This window comes from Loxodonta africana, chromosome 8 (genome assembly GCF_030014295.1).
Source record: "Loxodonta africana isolate mLoxAfr1 chromosome 8, mLoxAfr1.hap2, whole genome shotgun sequence".
NCBI lineage: Eukaryota > Metazoa > Chordata > Mammalia > Proboscidea > Elephantidae > Loxodonta > Loxodonta africana.
This window is the reverse complement of record NC_087349.1, coordinates 26,761,578-26,782,192: the sequence shown is the minus strand read 5'-3', so window position 1 is coordinate 26,782,192 and position 20,615 is coordinate 26,761,578. Positions and strand designations below refer to the sequence as shown.

The 20,615-nt window shown below is 38.8% G+C and overlaps 1 protein-coding gene across 14 annotated transcripts in view; it reads right to left on the bottom strand.

Moving 5' to 3' along the window:
• CADPS2 (calcium dependent secretion activator 2) overlaps positions 1-20,615 on the bottom strand; it is a 614,350-nt gene that overhangs the window by 418,060 nt on the left and 175,675 nt on the right. For all 14 annotated transcript variants that reach the window (XM_064289775.1, XM_064289767.1, XM_064289765.1 and 11 more), the window contains exon 2: positions 17,694-17,807. In XM_064289775.1, coding sequence (XP_064145845.1) covers positions 17,694-17,807 — 114 coding nt within the window. The remainder of the gene's footprint in view (positions 1-17,693; positions 17,808-20,615) is intronic.

Here is a 20,615-nt window from a genome sequence, read left to right as displayed (position 1 = left end):
TAAAGCCATCCACTTACGGTATTTCTGTTACAGCAGCACCACATAACTAAGACATGTAGTTTATATGATTGTCATTATGCAGTTCAACTATTGCATCTTAATTTGACTACTGGAAAAACTTCATACCAACAATTGCCAACGCTCCTATATATCTTGAAATATTTTGACCTGAAAAAATCATGGAAAGGGGGAAAAGAAGAATGGAAGGAGAGGGAAAAACAGGAATGAGAAAAAGGAGGGGAGACGAGAAGGTGGAAGGGGGAGGAAGGAGGGGTTTTAGGGAACGTTACCTAAAGGATGTGACCTCTGAACTCAGTCTTAAAGGAGAGGTAGAGTTCTCCAGGTAGGTAAGAGTGGCCAGAGACTTCTACAAAGGTAACAGAATAATGAAAAGAAAGCTACATAGGGCATATTCAGATAATCACAGTTCTTTCTGTTTTTCCCATTGCTAAAGAGTTAAGTGTGTATAAAGGAGTTAAGTAAAATAAGGGTTTAAAAATTGGCAGGTGTTATAGGTTGAATTGTGTCCCCCCAAAAAGTAAGTTGAAATCCTCGACTTACCTGTGAATGTGATCTTGTTTGAAAATAGGGTTTGTGCAGGTGTAATTATTTAAGCTGAGGTCACACTGGAGTAGGGCGAGCCCTAATCCAATATGGCTGGTGTTTTTACAAAAAGAGCAAAAGAAACACAGAGAAATGCAGAGGGACAACAATCATGCGAAGACTAAAGCAGATTTGGAGTTACACTGTCACAAACCAAGGAAATCCTGGGAGTTACCAGAAGCTGGAAAAGACAAGGAAGAGTCTTCCCTTAGAGCCTTAGGAGAGAAGAACATGGCTCTGCCAGCGCCTTGACTCTGGACTCCTAACCTCCAGAACTGTGAGCGAATAAATTTCTGCTGTTGTTATAGACCACCCAGTTGTGGTCATTTGTTATGGCATTCTAGGGCACAAACACATCAGAGAATTGATCAAACAGTGTCATGTTAAGGCCTTTATAATCAGAGCATTACAACACAGACTTAAAGGAAAGAGAAGTAGAAGCAGCAACCACTGACCACCTCTCAGAGATCACCATGAATGGGCACAAAACTCCAGCCATCAGCTGGTTTGAGATAGCGGTACGTACAATGAGATGAACCTGTTTCTCAGTCAGAAAGCATCTGCCCAAAAAATCTATGGTCATGGTGGACTCTATCCTGTATAGCTGCTGCTGCGTTTCTGATAATAATCACTTGCCACTTATTGCTTCATTAATCACACTTTCAAGGATTGTCACCTTCTGCCATTATAAGTCTGCAAAATTTTGAAGTATACGGAAAGCCAAGGTACAAATTCCTCAATGTTATATGGACTTGGCCCCCCCTTTTATCCACTGATAGGTGTGGGCAAGTCAGAGTTCACAGGTATGCATAATTGTGCACAAAAGTGACGATCACCAGGAATAGCCTTTGAGGGTGTTGGGGGACCAGCCTGACAGATAGAGGAAGCTCTGGAAGGATAACAAGCCAGAAGTCCCCACATAGAGCCCCTCCTCTCTGCTCTCTTGTTGTGTGCCATTAAGTTGATTTCAACTCGTAGTGGTGCTATAGGACAGAGCAGAACTGCCTCATAGGGTTTCCCAGGCTGCGATCTTTACGGGAGCAGATGGCCACGTCTTTCTCCCATGGAGCCAGAGGTTGGGTTCAAACCGCTGATATTTTGGTTAGCAGCTAAATGCTTAACCCATTGCACCACCAGGGCTCCTTCCTCTGCTCTCTAGATTATTCAAATCACCCACTTCCTTGGAGGATCCTTCTGGTAAGGAAAGTAGGGGGGCTGCGTTCATACCACACTCACCACTGTGAGTACACTAGAGCATGCAATGAAGCCAATCATGCTGGGCAGAGAGAGGGATGGCTCCTCTGCTTTTTCCCTCACAACATGCATGGCACAGGGTTAAGTATATTTAATACCTTACCTCTTGAAGGACCCCTCACATCCCGCTATAATCATCACTATTTTAATACCATCTGCCCATGCTACACCATCAGGTATGCAGCCAATTTTATAAGAAAAGTAGAAGGTAAGCTAGAATAAGAATTAAATTCTACCAGGTGCTCCTTGGAAACTCTATGGGGCAGTTCTACTATGTCCTATAGGGTCACTATGATTCAGAATCGACTCAATGGCAACGGGTTTTACGTAACATAAATTTTTAGAACAGAGAACTCAGTAGTCAAGCTAAAATCGCATCACTATGTAACAGATTAAATATATTCCAAGTGACTAGAAAAAAATCACAAAAGTAGAAAATCATCACTTACTGCTTCATGAAAATCTTGGAGATAAAAGGCCATGAGGGGAAGAAAAACTACCTCTCTACAACCATTTGCTATAATTTATAAAAGTACATACAAACCATCTCAAAGTGAAAAGAACTTGCTCAAAAAGGAAAGAGTTCTTGCAATAGAAAACTACAAATACTAAAATAATGTTTCCTACATACTATGTCTTAATGAAACACTTTTGTGGTCTCTTCCTAGTTTTGGAGCACTGGCTATTGCAATCGCACATAATCAGTGGACACTGGAATGTTGCGCTGAGTGGTGATAAAGCAAAAATGACTGTTTTACTGAAGGTGTCTACCAGGCCTAATGAGTCACTCTAGAGAAAATGGTTTTAAAGACAATAAATTTATGCCACAGTGAAATCACACTACCATTAAATAACACTTCTAACTGCTAAATTTGATATGAGAGGACATATCAAAATATTTAAAAACATAATGGTGTTAAAGTATATATTCTCAAATATATGTTGACAGTAAATGAAGTTTAATGTATTATACAAGCATGTAAGAGAGTATTTCATAAAGGTATGTATATGTATGGGAATATTTGGGTCTTTAGTACACCCCTAAAAAGTAATCCACCTCCCATAATGTTCCTGAAAGCAAATCAACCAGCCTCTGACAACTGGATGTTTATAAGATTACCGCAACACATAAAATCACATCCAAGAGATAGCAAGTAGAATACATTATTACTGTTATGAATGCTATTAGGCTTACCACATGAAACTGCCTTGGTTGGTGGGTCAAAAATGGTCAAATATTGGTAGTTTCCTATGTTTCACCTTAAAAGTTACCATTTGAAGCTGTGCTAAACAAGTTAACGTGTTTAATCTTATTTAATTTGCACAGCTTCATGAGAAACCCCCACAATATCAATTTCTATAAAAATCTCACAAATCACAACGATCCAATCTGCAACCAATCATGGGGATGGCTCAGGACAGAGAAGCGTTTCGTTCTCTTGTGCACTGAGTCGTTGTGAGTTGGGGAGCTAACTCAAAGGCAGCTAACAACAACAACATGTACGTAGTATTTTGATTTTGAGGTAGGTGCAAGCATATTGAAGCCCTCTGTGTTTGTTCAAGACAAAAAGTAAAACTTTAAAAGAGGTGTGTGGCCTCAGGTGGTACCCCACCCCAACGGGTAAAATGGGCCAGGGCAGTTTTAAAAATTAACTGCTTATGCATCTGTCTCTTCCAGTAGACTGAGGGCAGGGATCTTGCTTTATTCATCTTAATATTCCCAGGCTATGAGGCAGTAGCTGACTGGGTACTTAAGTACCTGTATATTTAAGTAAGGAACTGTTTAACTCAAATAAATTGATTACTTAATATAGACATACTACTGTATAAATCATAGTTCATTGCCCTGAAAGAGCTTATGATTATTAGAAAACATGTATGTGTTGATATAAATGAAGTGTTGAATTGTGCAGAACAATGGTGGGTACTTTTGGGAAACCAGTGCTCCAGGAGATAATATTAATAGCAGCTCACACATAGCGCATGGAAGGTGCTTAGCAATTTAAATTCATTAACTGGTTTAATCAACATCAACAATCCTGGGAGGTAAAAACATGATTATCTCTTTTGTACAGGAGAAGAAACTGAAGCACAGGCAGGTGACATCATTTCCAGGAGCCACATAGCTAGGCGGTGTTAGATCTGGAATTCCAACTGTCTTTGTCCACCTGTCTGTTTCCCTTGGCTTAAACTCTACTTCCTCTGTGACGAAGCCTTCACAGGTCCTTTACGTCAGAGATTCCTAACCATTTTCGTAGCATGAATCATTTGGCAGTCTGGGAAAGCTCAGGGATCCCTTTCTGGATAATGCTTTTAGATGTATAAAATTAAAGCCACAGGAATCCAAAGGAAATCCATAATTCCTTTCTCTACAGAGGAAAGCAATTACACTAACATACAGTCATAAAATATTTTTAAAAACAAAATTGTGCTCTAGCAATCTATGTGTTTCTTTAATAACTCATTAACAAAATGTAATGAGGGTTTAAATGCACTGTAATTTCAGTGTAGTTCATAAACATAATCAGTATTTAGATATAGCTGTAATACAATGCAACATGATATAAAAACAGACCTATTTCTACTGGTGATAAAGTCTCAGGTACTGCTAGTACTACTGTGGTTCACCGTCTACATTCATAATGTAAGTGAATCCTAATTTCATTTAGAGATTAGTGGAAATAAAAATGCATTGTTTTCCCATTTAAGCTGATGGACCCCCTGAATTCTATCTGGCTTGAGAACACCAGCTGTAAAGGGCTAACTCATTAGTTCCTCTCTGAAATCATCTTTTTCTCTTCTAGCACTCACCACAGCTCTCCCTCACATCGTAGTTGAAAACATGCCTGAACCCTTGAGAGAATCTCAAGTGCTTAAGAGCAAGGTAGAACCCATGCACCCTGAAGAGCACCTGGATAGCACTTCACACACAGTGGATGCCTGAAGGGTTATGGGATAAATGCATAAAACGGATTATCCCCTTGCCTCCTAGAAATAATAGGCATTTCCTAAATAGCCTGTTTTCAAATAGCTGTCCTTCAAGACATTAAATCTTAATTGACCAGTGACAAACTTGAATTTGACCTGAACCTCGTGATTCTGGAAAAAGTGATGACTAATGAAATACCCCAACCCTTTTTGTTCAGAAAAAAAGCTTACTGCAAATAACCACCCTTTCCCACATGACTTACATAAGACTCAAAGACGCCACCTTGTTCACCAGTAGCCAGGCCAGACACAGACCCTCCAAATCCCCATTCCTTGCCTCATAAATGAGTAACTGAATTGCTTGTCCCCACTCATCAATCAGAAACAAAATGCTTGTGAACCAAACTTTGGTTAAGCTTCTCTCCTTCCCTCAAGCCTCCTTCCCCTGCCCTCAGCCTGAGCCAACATACAACCCTTCTTTAAGGGACCTTTGGGTGGGCTTGGAGAACAGGCTGGCCTCAGCATAAGCCATCCTACTTTGCCACACCTGTTTTTCCCTAGTCTTCTTTACCCTTATCTCTATAGAAGAAAAAAAAATTTTTTTTTCCTAACTCTTGAGATGCTTGCTGGTCTTATGGCCAGAGCTTTCTTCCTGTTATAGTTGTCCCTCTACCCCTCTGTGATGGTTAGGGTTGTGTATCCATTGGCTAGGCCATGATTCTCAGTGGTTTGGCAGTTATGTAATGATGTAGTTATCCTTCATTTTGTGATATAATGTAGTCACTCACCTCCATGATGTGATCCGATGTGATCAGTTGTAAGGGGAGTTTCCTCAGGGACGTGGCCTGAATCCAATATATAGGAATGTTTGGGCAAATTTGCTTGCTCTGCATCCTGCATCCAGCTTATCATCACCTGACCTCAGGTTCTTGGGACTTGAACCAGCAGCCTACCGTGTGACGTACCCATCTTGGGTTTGTCAACCCCTGCAGCTATGTGAGTCAGGAGAAGCCTCCGGCCTGACACCTGACCCACGGACTCAGTACTTGTCAGCCTCTCAACCTCATAAGCCATTTCCTTGAGATAAATCTCTCTCTATATATATACATATATATATATATAACCAAAAACCAAACGCACTGCTGTCGAGTTGTTTCCGACTCATAGCGACCCCATAGGACAGAGCAGAACTGCCCCACAGGGTTTCCAAGGAGTAGCTGGTAGATCTGAACTGCCAGACTTTTGGTTAGCAGCCATAGCTCTTAACCAGTCTGCCACCAGGGTTCCGTACATAGATACACTTCACTAGTTTTGCTTCTCTAAAGAACTCAGCCTAAGAAACCCTCTATTGCAACAGTCCCCTCTCCCTCTTCTTTCTGACAAAATTTCTCCCTATCTAAGCTGGGATTTTTTTTATTTGACACCAGTTGAGCCACCTTAAAATAAAACTCTAATCACAAACCTGGATTCACATGCAGAAGAAAACTCTTCCCAATAACCTTATGAAAACAAAATTCTCCATCATACAGGTACCTTCAGTGACAAAAATGAGTAACTGTTTTTAAACTGTAAAGTGTTAAATGGTAGGACCACATCTTTAGTGTGTTTTACATGGTACCAAATGAAAACAGGGCTTTCAATAAGTATTTTAGATGGCAATTGATATGAATGTAATCAGCTAAAACAATAATGTAATAGGAAACAAATGATCAGCGACCATCTTAAGCAGTCATTATCTTGTATATTTTACTTGGTTAATACTTTAAGGTTTCCAGGAGCTTAAACCCGTTGCCGTGGAGTCGATTTTGACTCGTAACGATCCTATAGGACAGAGCAGAACTGTCCCATAGGGTTTCCAAGGCTGTAATCTTTAAGAAAACAGACTGTCACATCTTTATCCCGGGGAGCGGCTGATGGGTTCAAACCACCAACCTTTCAATTCGCAGTCTAGTGCTTTAACCACTGAGCAATCAGGGCTCCTTTCCAGGTGCTTAGTCTTCCCATTTTTATGACTCTGGGAGAGGAAAGGTTTAAATATGCCAAGGTAACAGCAGCACCTGTCGCACCTGTGCTAACAAGGGTACGCATGTTTCCACTCAAGATTTAACCCTTGAAGCCAAAGGAAAAATGAAAAAGCTTTAAAAATAGAACTTACTGATACAAAGGACTACTGAATAAATCTGATCGAGGATAAGCAAAGGAAGTGCACTGAAATGACTTAAGAGTGGCTCTTGGCAAGCACAAACTTCATGACGTTCAGGAGCATAAAGAGAGTCAGAGAAATGAGGTTGCTTTTCCCTGAAATCTTTTAGAAATGGGGCAATGATCAAAATAATGAAGGAAAACTTCAAGTCTTAAATTAAGAAGACCTTTCTGCTACCAAAAAACCTATCCACGTAAGGTATAGTTTGCCTAATAAGCTAGATAGCTAACTATAGGTATTCAAAGAAATGCTACTTAACTTTAAGCTGACAGGATAATTTAAAGTAAAATAAATGAAACTAAACAGCTTCAGAAGGAATAAGACATTCAAAGTTAAAGAGCACTGCCCAGATTAATGAAGCAGCAACACAAAATGTAATCTGTGCCCAAATGGGCTTTCCAGGGCCTCTGAAAGCTGCAGGCAGCATTTCTATTCAGGAAGCCACTCAGCACTCGCTTGTCTTTTCCCCTGAGAGAGGATATGGTTTTGCTGACACTGTGTTTAGTTAAAGAACCAAAAATGTCTGATAATCTGGTACTTACAAACGTTCCCTTAAAAGGAAGTCTAAGGAGTCTGGGTAGCAGAAGCAGTTTGCAATCAGCTGCTAAGGGAAAGATTGGCGGTTCGAACCTACCCAGCAGCTCAGTGGAAGAAAGGCCTGGCAATCTGCTTCCATATAAAGATTATAGCCAAGAAAAGCCTATGGAGCAGTTCTACTCTGTAACTCATGGGTCACCGTAAGTTGGAACCAACTCGGTGGCAATGGGTTTGGTTTTGGGTTTTAACAAAGTGTTATAAACAAATACGATTTGTGCAAACTCTTTCCAAACTGTGGTGTCAGGCCTAAGCACTAAACTACACATCTCATACCTGGCCAGGCCCTGCCTTCTGATGGGTCTTAACCCTAACCTGAGTGCTCCCTAGTTGGGGCTGGGGATTGGTAAATGCCACACTGAGATAAACCACATGTGCTTCTGCTCTTTGTGGCTACCTGGAATGAGATGCTTATTTTAGTGCTTAGGCCTGAAACCACAATTCAGAAAGAGTTTGCACAAATCGTATTTGTTTATTACAGTTTGTTAAATTTCTGTATCACTGACCAAATAAACTGGGAATTGGCACTAGGCCTACTTACCAACAGCCCACCTGTTAAGATGCAATATCCTTTTGTAAAAATGTAGAAGCAGAAGGAAAGGGAAAATTAAGAGTTAAGCAAGAAAGGTCTCATCCTGCCCTCTCCCACAAATTTGTCGTGTGGGCTTGAAAAAGTCACAATCTCAGTGTCTTCAAAAATTGAGTGAAGAAAGGGAAAGAAAATGCTCAAACGAGATGATTTCCTCAGCTATCTTCCAGCAACCAAATTCTACATTCCCTGGATTACCCAGTCTTCATAAAAAAACGGACGCCATTAAGAAGGCAGGCAGCTCTACAAAGCACAGTGACAGGCAGCACACACCGAGTTACCCTAAATAGAAGTAGGAATTTCAGACACATTTTCCAGAGTCTTATGGCATACCTAATTTAAAACGCCATACATAGAGTATAAGAAAATACAATGTGAACTGTAACAGCTAATAGCAAAAATACAAATACAATGTGATCGGCAGAGCTCAATGCAAATTTAAAACCTCATTTCTCATTACTGGTGACTGGATTTCAGCGATGGACATGTTGACCTTTTTTTACCCCTTCCTGCCATAGGCTGCCAATCTTGGTTTACTTAGTGACCACCAATTCAGAATGAAAAAACAGGCCTTTCCAAGGGCATTATTTCAAAATTCAGAAGAGATTCTGACAGGTTAAACATCCCTTGGAATAGGAGAAGTGAATATTTCTATTCCAAAGTAAAATGGTATCAAGAGATTTTCATAAACATATTTAAATGCATATCTTTCCAGTCCTGCACTCTCCAGCTTGCAAAAACAAGGCAAGTAACGCTGACGGTATACATTTCAATTCTAAAAAAAGGAAATTAGATAAAAGAAAAGCCTTCAGGGCTCTCGATTTTCACAAACCAAACACTAAACAACTGCACTTCTTTCTTAAATATTAAAAATTGGGTTATAATGTCAGGGGAAGAAAGTGGATAAAAGAAAAAGAATGATACAAAAATGATTGCTGGTGGTGGAAGATAAAGCCGATTTTGCCAATTTCCTCAGGAAGAAGCTGGCTCCCCAAGTCAAGTTCCTCAGTGTTCTGGAATAGGAAGGAAGAGCAATAAACACTTAAAAAAAAAAAAAAAAGCATGAAAGCATATAAAGATTTAAAAATAATGGACTGAAGATTTGTTCTGAAGGTATAATCTCCAGCCATGCTCCTCTTTTTTTTTTATCCTTCACACATGGGGGATGTGGAAGTCTGCAGGCAGGACAAGGAAAACGATACATATAAAGAAACAAATTAACATTCAGTGACTTGGGCAACTGAAGGGAGCTTCAGAGATGATCTTCCGCCTTCTGCAGATAGGGAAACCGAGGCCCACAGCAGTAGAATGAGTAACACCAACACAGTGCACTCTTAAGTGAAGCCTAAGTAACACAGCTGCTCAGCCACGAGTGACGGGTGCTGGGATGAGAAAGGGGAGGGAGAAACACTATGCAGCCACGGTGACCAGTGCTTTATGAACAAGAAATAGAATCTAAGATAGAACCCAAAGGGGAGGGGGGGAAACAACCAGGGCTTAGTCTCTACTTGTACTGTGAATGTATTTTATTTTACTAGAACAAATTAAAAAGTGAATTTCAGAGGTAAGGAAACATAAAAAAATTACAAAAGGAAAAAAAAATTTGCAATATAACAAAGGGTTAATAGTCTTCTTCACATTGGAAGGACACCTATAAAACAACATTTAAAAGGTAAGCATCCAAATGGAAGAATTGGCAAAGAACGGGAACAGGGAAGAAAAAAATCCAAATGACCAATGCACATAAGGAAATATTCAGCGTCACTAACAGTAAAACAGAAACCAGCAAACCTAATACCTGGCATTTGTTTTCATAATATCGAGTGTGCAGAAGAAAATGGCACTCTCATATATTGTTATGGTAGCATAAATTGTTACTACTTTTCTTGAGGGCAATTCACTAATCTGTATAAAGAGCTTAAATGATGCTCATCTCTTAGAAACTAATAATGCCATTTGCAGAAATTTATCAAAGATGCACCAATTTAGGAATATCAATGGAGCAAACATAAATGTCTAACGATAAAAAAGAAATTAAATAAAATTTAGATATAGCCACACTATGGTCTATTATGCAGCAATTTAAAACCACGTTTATGGAAAATATTGGATATTAAGTAATGCTCATGACACATTGTGCTTATTTAAAGGACTACCTATATGTGAACAAACTGGCAACCCAAACCCAAACCCAAAACCAAACCCAGTGCCGTCGAGTCGATTCCGACTCATGGCGACCCTATACAGCAACTGGAAACGTTAATTGAGAAGCTCAGGGTGCAGTAAATTTATGTTAATGGAGGAGGAACCATTCAGAAAAGGAGAGTGAGAATGGTTGCACAACCTGAAGAATTAATCAATGTCACTGAACTGTACATGTAGAAACTGTTGAGTTGGTGTATGTTCAATAACAACAAAAATAAAATAAATTTAAAAAAAGGAAAAGAATGCACATGATATATTATGTAAAAAAAATTAAAATGATTTCAGTTACCATATCTATAAAAGAGAAACTGTTAAGTCGTCTAGAGCTGTTGGAAATACAGGTGATAACTGCTTTCATTTTTAAATATTTAAAAAATTCTCTAACATAAACGTTTATTTTATTTATATTAAAAGTCTTCTTAACAATAGATAAGCAGTAACTTTGATGAAGGGTAAGACGGTACACAATTCTGGGGAAGCCAGCACGACTTGTCCAAGGCAAGGTCATGGAAGCTCCATAGACACATCCAGACTCCCTGAGGGACCAAATTGCTGGGCTGAGGGCTATAAGGACCATGGTCTCAGGGAAAATCTAGCTCAACTGGCATAACATAGTTCATAAAGAAAATGTTCTACATTCTACTTTGGTGAGTAGCATCTTGGGTCTTAAAAGCCTGTGAGTGGCCATCTACGATACTCCACTGGTCTCACCCCTTGGAAAGCAAGGGAAAATGAAGAAAACTGAAGATACAAGGCAAAGATTAGTCCAAAGGACTAATGGACAACAACTACCCTGGCATCCACCAGACGGAGGTCAGTACAACTAGATGGTGCCCAGCTACCACAACTGACTGTTCTGACAGGGGTCACAATAGAAGGTCCTGACAGAGCTAGAGAAATATGTAGAACAAAATGCGAACTCACGAAAAAAAAAAAAAAAAAAGACCAGACTTACTGGCCTGACAGAGACTGTAGAAACCCTGAAAGTATGGCCCCCGGACACCCTTTTAGCTCTGTAATGAAGTCACTCCTGAGATCCACCCTTCAGCCAAAGATTAGACAGGCCCATAAAACAAAACGAGACTACAGGGATACACCGTTCCAAGTGCAAGGACCAGAAGTCAAGAGGGGACAGGAAAGCTGGTAATACGGAACTCGAGATCAAGAACGGAGAATGTTAACAATGTCGTGGGGTTGTTAACCAATGTCAAAAAACAATATGTATACTAACCATTTGAAGAGAGGCTAGCTTGTTCTGTAAACCTCCATCTAAAGTATAATTTAAAAAATTGTTCCTAAAGTAGTATCAAACTGGAACACTTCTGAACACCAGAATTTAATAATACATTTTTTTGTTTGTTTTTGCTTAAAAGTACACAAACTTAAAAGGGCCAAAATTAGAGTTCAAATTTTAGAGATGAAAGTGAGTAATTTTTCTATTAATATAAAATGTGTAAATAAACACAGAAATGTTTGAAAATGTATTGCCTTTTTCTCCTTTGTCTGATTATACAGGTAGGAAATCTGAACAGCAAACACTGGGGGTGGTGGTGGGGGCAAGACTTAGTTCAATGCTTCTTTGGGAATTTTTTAAAGATTAAAAGGCTTTGTAATGCTCTCCCATTCTTTGGAACCAGAAGAGAAAGCAAACAAACGGAAGTATTATGAGAACTACATATCCTTTCTGAAATGCTGGGAACAAAGTTAGCCTACCAAAAAAAAAAAAAGGAAAGCTCTAACATCCATTCTTTTGCATAGTAATGGGATTTGAAAGTTTAGATTATGCTGAAGGCAGCTGGTAAGCGGTTATGTAGTATCTTCTTTTGGAAATCTTCAAGTGAAAGGCCAGCTATTTGTCCACATATCCATTATAAATCACACCGTCATGGGTTTTCTTTGGACAAAGTTCACCAGAGTCTCATGTAATAGAAGGAGATATCTGATGGGAAGAACAATTTGGAAAGGAACATATTGCAATAAACCTATGTCTACACATTTGCAGTCAGCACAAGTGACCTAAACTGAAAAACAAAAACCAAACAAAAAAAAAAAGATATGGATAGAAAGAAAAAACAAACACTTATAGAATCTGTGTCCGTTTTATGCCTCTCTGTAGACAGTGAGATGCTTGAAGGATTAAAAAAGAAAAAAAAAAAACTGCAATTAGAAAAAAAAGTAACAGTATTGCAGAATCTAACTATAAATAAAAACTGAAAAATCAAACCTGTTGCTGTCAAGTCGATTCCGACTCATAGCGACACTATAGGACAGAGTAGAACTGCCCCACAGGGATTCCAAAGAGCAGCTGCCAACCCTTTGGTTAGCAGCCAGGCTCTTAACCACAGCACCACCAGGGCTCCACAGAGACCCTATAAAAAACCAAAACCAAATCTGTTGCCGAGGAGTCGATTCCGACTCATAGAGACCCTATAGGATAGAGTAGAACAGCCCCATAGAGCTTCCAAGGAGCACCTGGCGGATCCAAACTGCCAACCTTTTGGTTTGCAGCTGTGGCACTTAACCACTACGCCACCAAGGTTTCCAGTGATTCTGTAGGACACAGTAAAACTGCTTCATAGGGTTTCAAAGGAGCGCCTGGCGGATTGAAACTGCCAACTTTAACCACTTACACCACCAGGGTTTGAGCAACCCTGCAGCAGCCATAAAATTATCATGATTATAACTGCTAACTTTTATTAAGGTGCTGTGTATGCTACTGAACATTTCTTTCTTTCCTTTTTTTTTTTTTTAATTCTAATCCTACTCTGCCACCATGTCTGCCTAGTTAAGTGGTTTCCATGTTTCGGCCTTTTTTTTTCCCCCTAGTTATGCTAACTTTAGGAAGAAACAGGTTGATGAAATTTCAAAACCAGGTTTCTTCTTTCTTATTCTGATTGCTTTAGTGGTCCAGCCAACTTAAAACATTTTATAAAAACAATGCCATTGGAATTATATTGTCATTGAAAAATCATTATCATTTTTATGATATACGCTTCTATGTAACACATTGAACAGTATTCACAATAAATATTTATTGAAATTGGCATAGATATAGGCATACAAAGATAAACACCCATACATGCCCAAGAGGACATTCCACAAAAACACACAGAACCCAACTGGTCATGATGCCATTGAAAGAAATTATTTACCTTTTTAAAAAATGAATGGTACCTAGAGAAATGCTTTTGGTTAAAAAATGTGGAGAGAAGAAATTTATCTTGAGTCTCACACTAAGAACTCAAGCATTAAAGAGAAAGAAAGTAAACCAGAGAAATGAAGATACAACCAATACAAGAAGATACAGATGACTCTTTTGTCCACAGAAAATAGAGATGTGCAATCAAGATGGAAAAGGCTATTCATAAAATCATTGCAGAAACAGCATTTCTGGAGCTGAGAGAAAGAAGTCAATTGCAAACAGACTTAGAACTTTTATGAAGAGTATGAAGACATATTTTCAATTTAATTGGTTATAAACATTCATTAGGACTTGTCATATAAATTCCATGGTTAGAAACGGTCATCCTAGATAAAGGATTCTACGCCTCATAATTGTGTAAATTACTAAGGACAACTTCTTAATAGTTGAAAACAGTCTTATATAGCAAACAACACACAGCATCATTGAAAGAATGTACTTCGTAAAGCCTAAGAAGCCAAAAAAGATCACAGAACCACAGAAATCTCTAAGTTAGAAAAAACAGGAAGTCTAAACATGCTTCCGATGCATCTTTAAGAAAAAACAAAACCATGAAATTGAGAATACTCATATTCAATAGGAATCTCAAAGCAACACTGAAATGATACTATCAGAAAAAGATTTATAGGGGAAATAAGAATAAAGAAAAGAATAAAATATACAGTTTCTATACAGAGCAATAAATGCTGCAATACCCATTCATTCATTCAACAAGTAATTGTTGAATATGCTTGTCTGCTAAACAATGGCAACAAGGACAGAAATGGCTCCATCCTCTTGAAACATATATTCTACAAGTTATAAGATCTAGGTCAAGATCTTTTTTGAATTCTAGTGTGAAGCAAAATTATCCAGGTTCAGGTTCAAAATTCAGACTTCAGGGTCCCCCAGGGATTCGGATTCAACAGGTGTTAGTTGGAGCCCATGAATCTGTTTTTTAAGTAAACTATGGTAAAAAGAATGAGGTTTTAGCTCTGCTATTTATTAGCTGGAACCCTGGTGCACAGTGGTTAAGAGATAGGCTGCTAAACAAAAGGTTGGCAGTTCGAATTCACCAGCCACTCCATGGAAACCCTATGGGACAGTTCTACTCTGTCCTATAGGGTCGATATGAGTCAGAATCGACTTGATGGCAATGGGTTTGTTTTTTGGTTATTTATCAGCTATGCAGCTTTGGGTACACGTCATTTACATTTGGCTGTAAGTTTGTAAGGTGGGAATAATTCTACCCATTTAAAAAGTTTATTGTAAAGAATAAAAATATTTTTTCAAGTGCTCTGCATAGTACATGACACCAAAACAAACAAAACCCATTGTTGTCCAGTCGATTCCAACTCACAGGTGTTCAAAATGACAACTGTGAAACAATTGCAGTTTACAGAAGGCCAGGAAACCTGGATTCACACTTAGCTCAGATGCTTCCCAAACACATGACACTGGAAAAGTCATTTAACATCTGTGAGCTTCACTTTCTACTTATGTAATTTGTGGGTACCAACACATACACTGTTTACCATCACACATACACACAAAAATTAGATGTTTGTGATATCCTTCTGTAAGCTGTAGAAAACATACTACATAATAAACCAAAAAACCAAACCAATCCCAGTGCCGTCGAGTCAATTCTGACTCATAGCGACCCTATAGGAAAGAGTAGAACTGCCCCATAGAGTTTCCAAGGAGCGCCTGGTGGATTCGAACTGCTGACCCTTTGGTTAGCAGCTGTAGCACTTAACCACTACGCTACCAGGGTTTCCCTACATAATAAAAGTAATAATTAATAGTAAAGAGTACCAGCATTGTTTGTCATAGCAAAGTGTAAAAAAAATTCTTAAAAAAAAGAAGTCTTTTGCGAAAAAAACAGAGAAGCAATGCACCTTTATCTTATTTAATTTTTCTAACAATGTTTTCCAAGACAATTCATTCATTCAAGAGTTTACTGAACACCTATCTGGAAAACAATAACTTTCCAAATGGAAATCAGGAGCTGAAGCCTTCTTAAATATTTTTTTAAATATCACAAATCTGGACACCACTTTATAGACAGCACAAAGACAATTTGGATATAGTCTCACAAGTAAACACTGGCTAGAAATACTATCAAAAGAATAAAAGCCCCTTGGTCACCTAGCTGAACCACCTCTTCGATGCTTACATCTTTTTCTGGAACAAAATGCTAGCAAACAGCCATCTAATTTCACTGGTTAGCAATGCACCAGTTGTAGGCACCATCATCTGGGAGGCTTTGTAAAGTACAGATTCTGAAATTCTGCTTCTGGAAGTCCTGGACAGAGCTCTGGGAACTGTCTGTACAATATGCTTCTCAAGAGATTGTGACGCATGGCCAGAACCCAGCCTCCAGTGATGCTGAACTTGCCAGGCCAGCCTGTCTCTGGGCAGTGCAACCAATCTCTGGTGATATTATCTTGAAATCCTCCCCACTTGTGTCCTAATTTTACTCCTGGGACTACAAACAGCACAAGCCTAATCTTTCTCCATGCTAAACATTTCCAGTTCTTTCCAGTAACCTACACAGAATATGTTTCAAATCCAAAATGCCTATGTTGGGCCACATCTTTTTATTTACATATAGTGCCCAGGGAAAGCACAACGCTCAAGTAGAATACAATGGGGACATTCTCTCCTTCATCGGAGTTACAATATTTTTATTAACACCACTTCAGTGTGCTCTTTACTAAATTGTGGCCACATGATACCATGCTTACTTTTCTTTTTTTTTTAACACGCTAATTTTGGAATCGTTTTAGATGTACACAAATGTTGAAAATATGGTACAGAGAGGTCACATACATGCCCTTCACCTGGTTTTGGTTTCCCTAATATCACCATCTGACAGTACCATAGTATATTTATCAAAACTAAAAATAAGCGTATTTTTATTTTTTAAAAAAATTTCCTCCACCCTGAACACAGACTTTTGGTTTTTCTTTTGTTTTATTACATGATGCAAGTATAGGACCTTACATTTCATCTTGTAAGATTCAGGGCAAGATTTGATCTCGTAAGACTCAGGCTTTGATTCTTACAAGACGAAATATATGAACCTGTATTTGTTAAGAGTTTTGAGGTCTTATATTTGTTTAGACATTCTGAGTTAAGGGTCTGTTAGACAATGTATCCACTATTGTCACTAACTTCATTGTCATTCACATATTTGGAAAGCAAGCATCTCTAAGCTCATCCACCTGAACAGATCAAGGCTTGGGATGATGGAAACCTCCGTCAAGCTGCATTAAGTAGCCTCTGATGCATAACATCAACAAAGTACAAATCCAACCAGTTATCTGTATATCCAGTTACTCTATCCTTCACACAAAGATATTCCTTGCTTCAGGGACGTTCAGACACATTTGCATCTCTACATTTTTCTTTCTTTCTTTTTTACTTGTCTTATATATGTTTGCATGTTCTGGTTCTTCAGATGAAACCTTTACAGTAGCTGCACAATGGAAGAAATCCATTCCCAAATGACTCTGAAAGGCTTAGGAAATAAGGCAACTCTCTAGACTTAACATCTACTGGCAACTCACCAAAGCAGTTAATGACCATGTGTGAAAGCTGGTGCTCATAGGAAATCCACAGAGAATTCCTGATGAGTCACAAAGCTAAAATCAGAAGAAATAGCAAAGTAGTGTTGGTAGCATTCTTCCTTCCGGAAGAAAAGAGAATTCAATTTATCCTCTTGAAATTACTTACTTGCCTTAATTATTACAAAGCCAGGGAACAAAATGGCACAAGATAGCAATTTACTGTTGAAATCTCGATTAGAAAGGATCATTTAGACATGTGGACCCAAAGATAATAGCCATACTCAGGTATATCAATCACTTCCAGATGATTTTTCTAAACAGTTTACTTCTCCACAAAAGATGTGAATACAGGTACTTTCCAATTCTGTTTCTCTCTCAAAACCAGGCTGTGGAATTAAAGTTCTTAAATTGCAAAATAGAATTGACAACGCTCTCAGAAAGGCTGCAAACTCACAGGCTTCCTATCATTCTGGTGAGCTTCTAAAAATGGGAAAGCCATTTAAAAAAAATCTTCAAAACAAAAAAAATTAGAATGCCAAAAACAAAGCTCTTGAAACTTACCTCATAGTAACTTCGAACTGCATTGCAAAATGCTTCATCGGCTACAATTTGGGTTTCCCCATTGAGGAAGGCCTGGAACCGTTCTTTCAGTAACTGCAATTGTTGCTTGTTAAGCTGCAAGGAAAAAAGGAAATTAGCTGATAAATTAGCTAACCCACGGAATGTAATGATCCATAAAAGTTTATTTGCCATGTATATTAGATTTGACACCTAGGATTAACCTTATCATAAAGAAAGATCAAAACTAAAAATTCCTACTACTCTGACTGATGGCTCAATTTTAAAATGCTTCCAAGTCACTGACCTGTGTCCACTGGAATTCTGATATTAAAATAGAATTCACTGATGGAAAATTTGGCAACAGATACTAGTGCTGGTTACACAACATGATTGATGTAACTGGTGTCACTGAACTGTACACAGGAAAGATGTCGAATTGGCAAATGTGTTATCTATATTTTTTATAACAATAAAAAAAAAAGGCAGAGGAAAGGAAAAAAAAAAAAACGATCCAACTTTCTAACTCCAGATGGGATCCCCATGATTACCTCCCAGGTCTTGGCACAAACAGGGAAAAATCGAAAATTTGAATGAGAAACTGTTGTGCAGAATTACCAGCTGTCCTGAACAGAGAGAGCAGAGTGGACAAGCACTCTTGAAGTCGGCCCAGGACAAGAGGTAATAGCAAGGAAGACTGCAAGGAACAGAAGGGGTCCTGAGAAAGAATGCTCTGGGAAGAACATCTGTTGGATACCAAAAGTTTGGATTCCATGAACAAACATATCTCAGTACCTGAGATGAGATAAATGAAGCGATGATACCAAAACCAAACCTGTTGCCATCAAGTCGATTCCAACTCATAGCAATCCTATAGGACAGAGGAGAACTGGCCCATAGGGTTTCTAAGGATTGGCTGGTGGATTTGAACTGTTGACCTTTTAGTTAGCAGCCGAGCTTTTAAACTTAAGGAGGAGACAAGCCCAAAGGACAACATAAAGAACAGAGATAAAACAGCAGGGCAGCGACAATGTCTTCAGGCATGCTGGGAGAAAAGCTGTGGAACTAGGAAGAGTTTACAACCAGATTTCCTCACTGTGGGCCTAGCTAGATTAATTATTACTGAGGATGGGTGAGATGTGGGTTACAACTTAGCAACAGTGTCCTCTACTCATCAGCTACAAGCAAGATTGGCTACATAATTTGTAAGGTCCAGTGCAAAACGAAAATGTGATGCCCCTTGTTAAAAAAATTATCAAGAATTTCAAGACAGCAACCAAAAAAAAAACCCAGCTGCCATCAAGTCAATTCTGACTCACAGTGACCCCAGGTGTACAGAGTACAACTGCTTCATAGGGTTTTCGAGGCTGTGACCTTTCAGAAGCAGAACGCCAGGTCACTCTTTCAAGGTGTCTCTAGGTGGGTTCGAACTGCCAACCTTTTGGTTAGTGGTAGAGTGCTTAATCAACTGCACCACCCAGGGACTCCAAGACAACAATAGCAGAGCATGAAACCAAGCACAGGGCCCATCTGAGCACGAGGCCCTTTTGCAATGGCACAGGCTCATGCCTACCAAGCCAGCCATGACTACAAGAGCATCTACCTCCCTGGAGGTCGGGTGGACTAGGTCATGCAGAGATTTTTTTTTTTCTTTCTTTCTTTTAAATACTTAAATGGAGAAAGAACAATACAGTCTTTGAGATAAAACAACAAATCCTCAGATATATAAGAACAGCAATGGAGTAAGCCTTCCATTTTATTCGATCCCCTATTAGACTTTATTAAAGAACTCAGTCCAGTTCTGAATTCTACAGAAAGATGGGAAGCATTTGAAAACATGCCGAGGCTAAAACGGTTAAAGGATTAGAAAGACGAAACAAACCGGTGTGATTTGGCTTTGAAAAGAAGGTTGACTGAAATAAGTTTAAAATCTGCTCAAAAGGCTTATTAAAATGCCATTCAAATATAAGACAGGCTCTTTCAAAAACAGGTTTTATTTAGGAGTTGAACAAACAAGACAGTTTGTAAAGGAACTGTTACTGGTAGTAACAGGCTGATAGAGAAGTGCTCTATTCTATCCAGGTGTAAACAAACGCTCTTGTTCTCAGGAGCGAGGACAGAAGACCATTCCATTTCTTCACCAAGGTTATCGCCTTCATTTTAGGGGAAGCTAAACCAATCTGAAACCCAGGAACATGGCCATTATATTTCATTCCCCTTTTTATAATATGAAGAGAAAGAAAGCAGGGACCTCTTGTGTATGTGTGTTCAACAAAGCAAATTAAGTCCATGACTTCAGCTCCCCGAGCGTGGTTCACAAAAGGGACCAGGTGGAAATTGAACAGCAATTGCTGAGAGCGAGGCAGCTGAGAGCACTTTAGCTGCCAAGCCCCAGGAATCGCCAAGAATGGCTTTGACTTGCAATCCAAGGGTCCATGGAAATGTATTTGAAAATGGCAATGAACTGGAGGGGACTTTCAATTCTTTAGTACAATCCCCTCTTAATGAATATGATAAATATCATTAAAAAATTAGAACCTGTGGATTTCTTCATTCCAGTTTCTTACATCAAAGGCATTTTGTTCTTTAAAAATTGCTCTAAAATAACATCTTTGCAATTTCTAGTTTATTAGTGTTTAATTTCAGGTATTTTAACAATAAGATACTCTTTTGTAATTACGGAATGGAAAATTTATGCATGTGAATCAAAAAAAGGAGATTTGAGCAAGCCACCTTCATGGAAACTCCAACAAAGATGATGTAGTTTACAGAACACAGCAGCTGACTAAATATCAGGCTTTTTTTTTTTTTTAGACATAAAATGACAGTAAATATTACAGTGTTACCCAAGCAGTCAATAAATGAATAAATATTATATTAGTATAAAGATGAGGTCTACTGTTGCACACAGAAGAGATAGGGAGA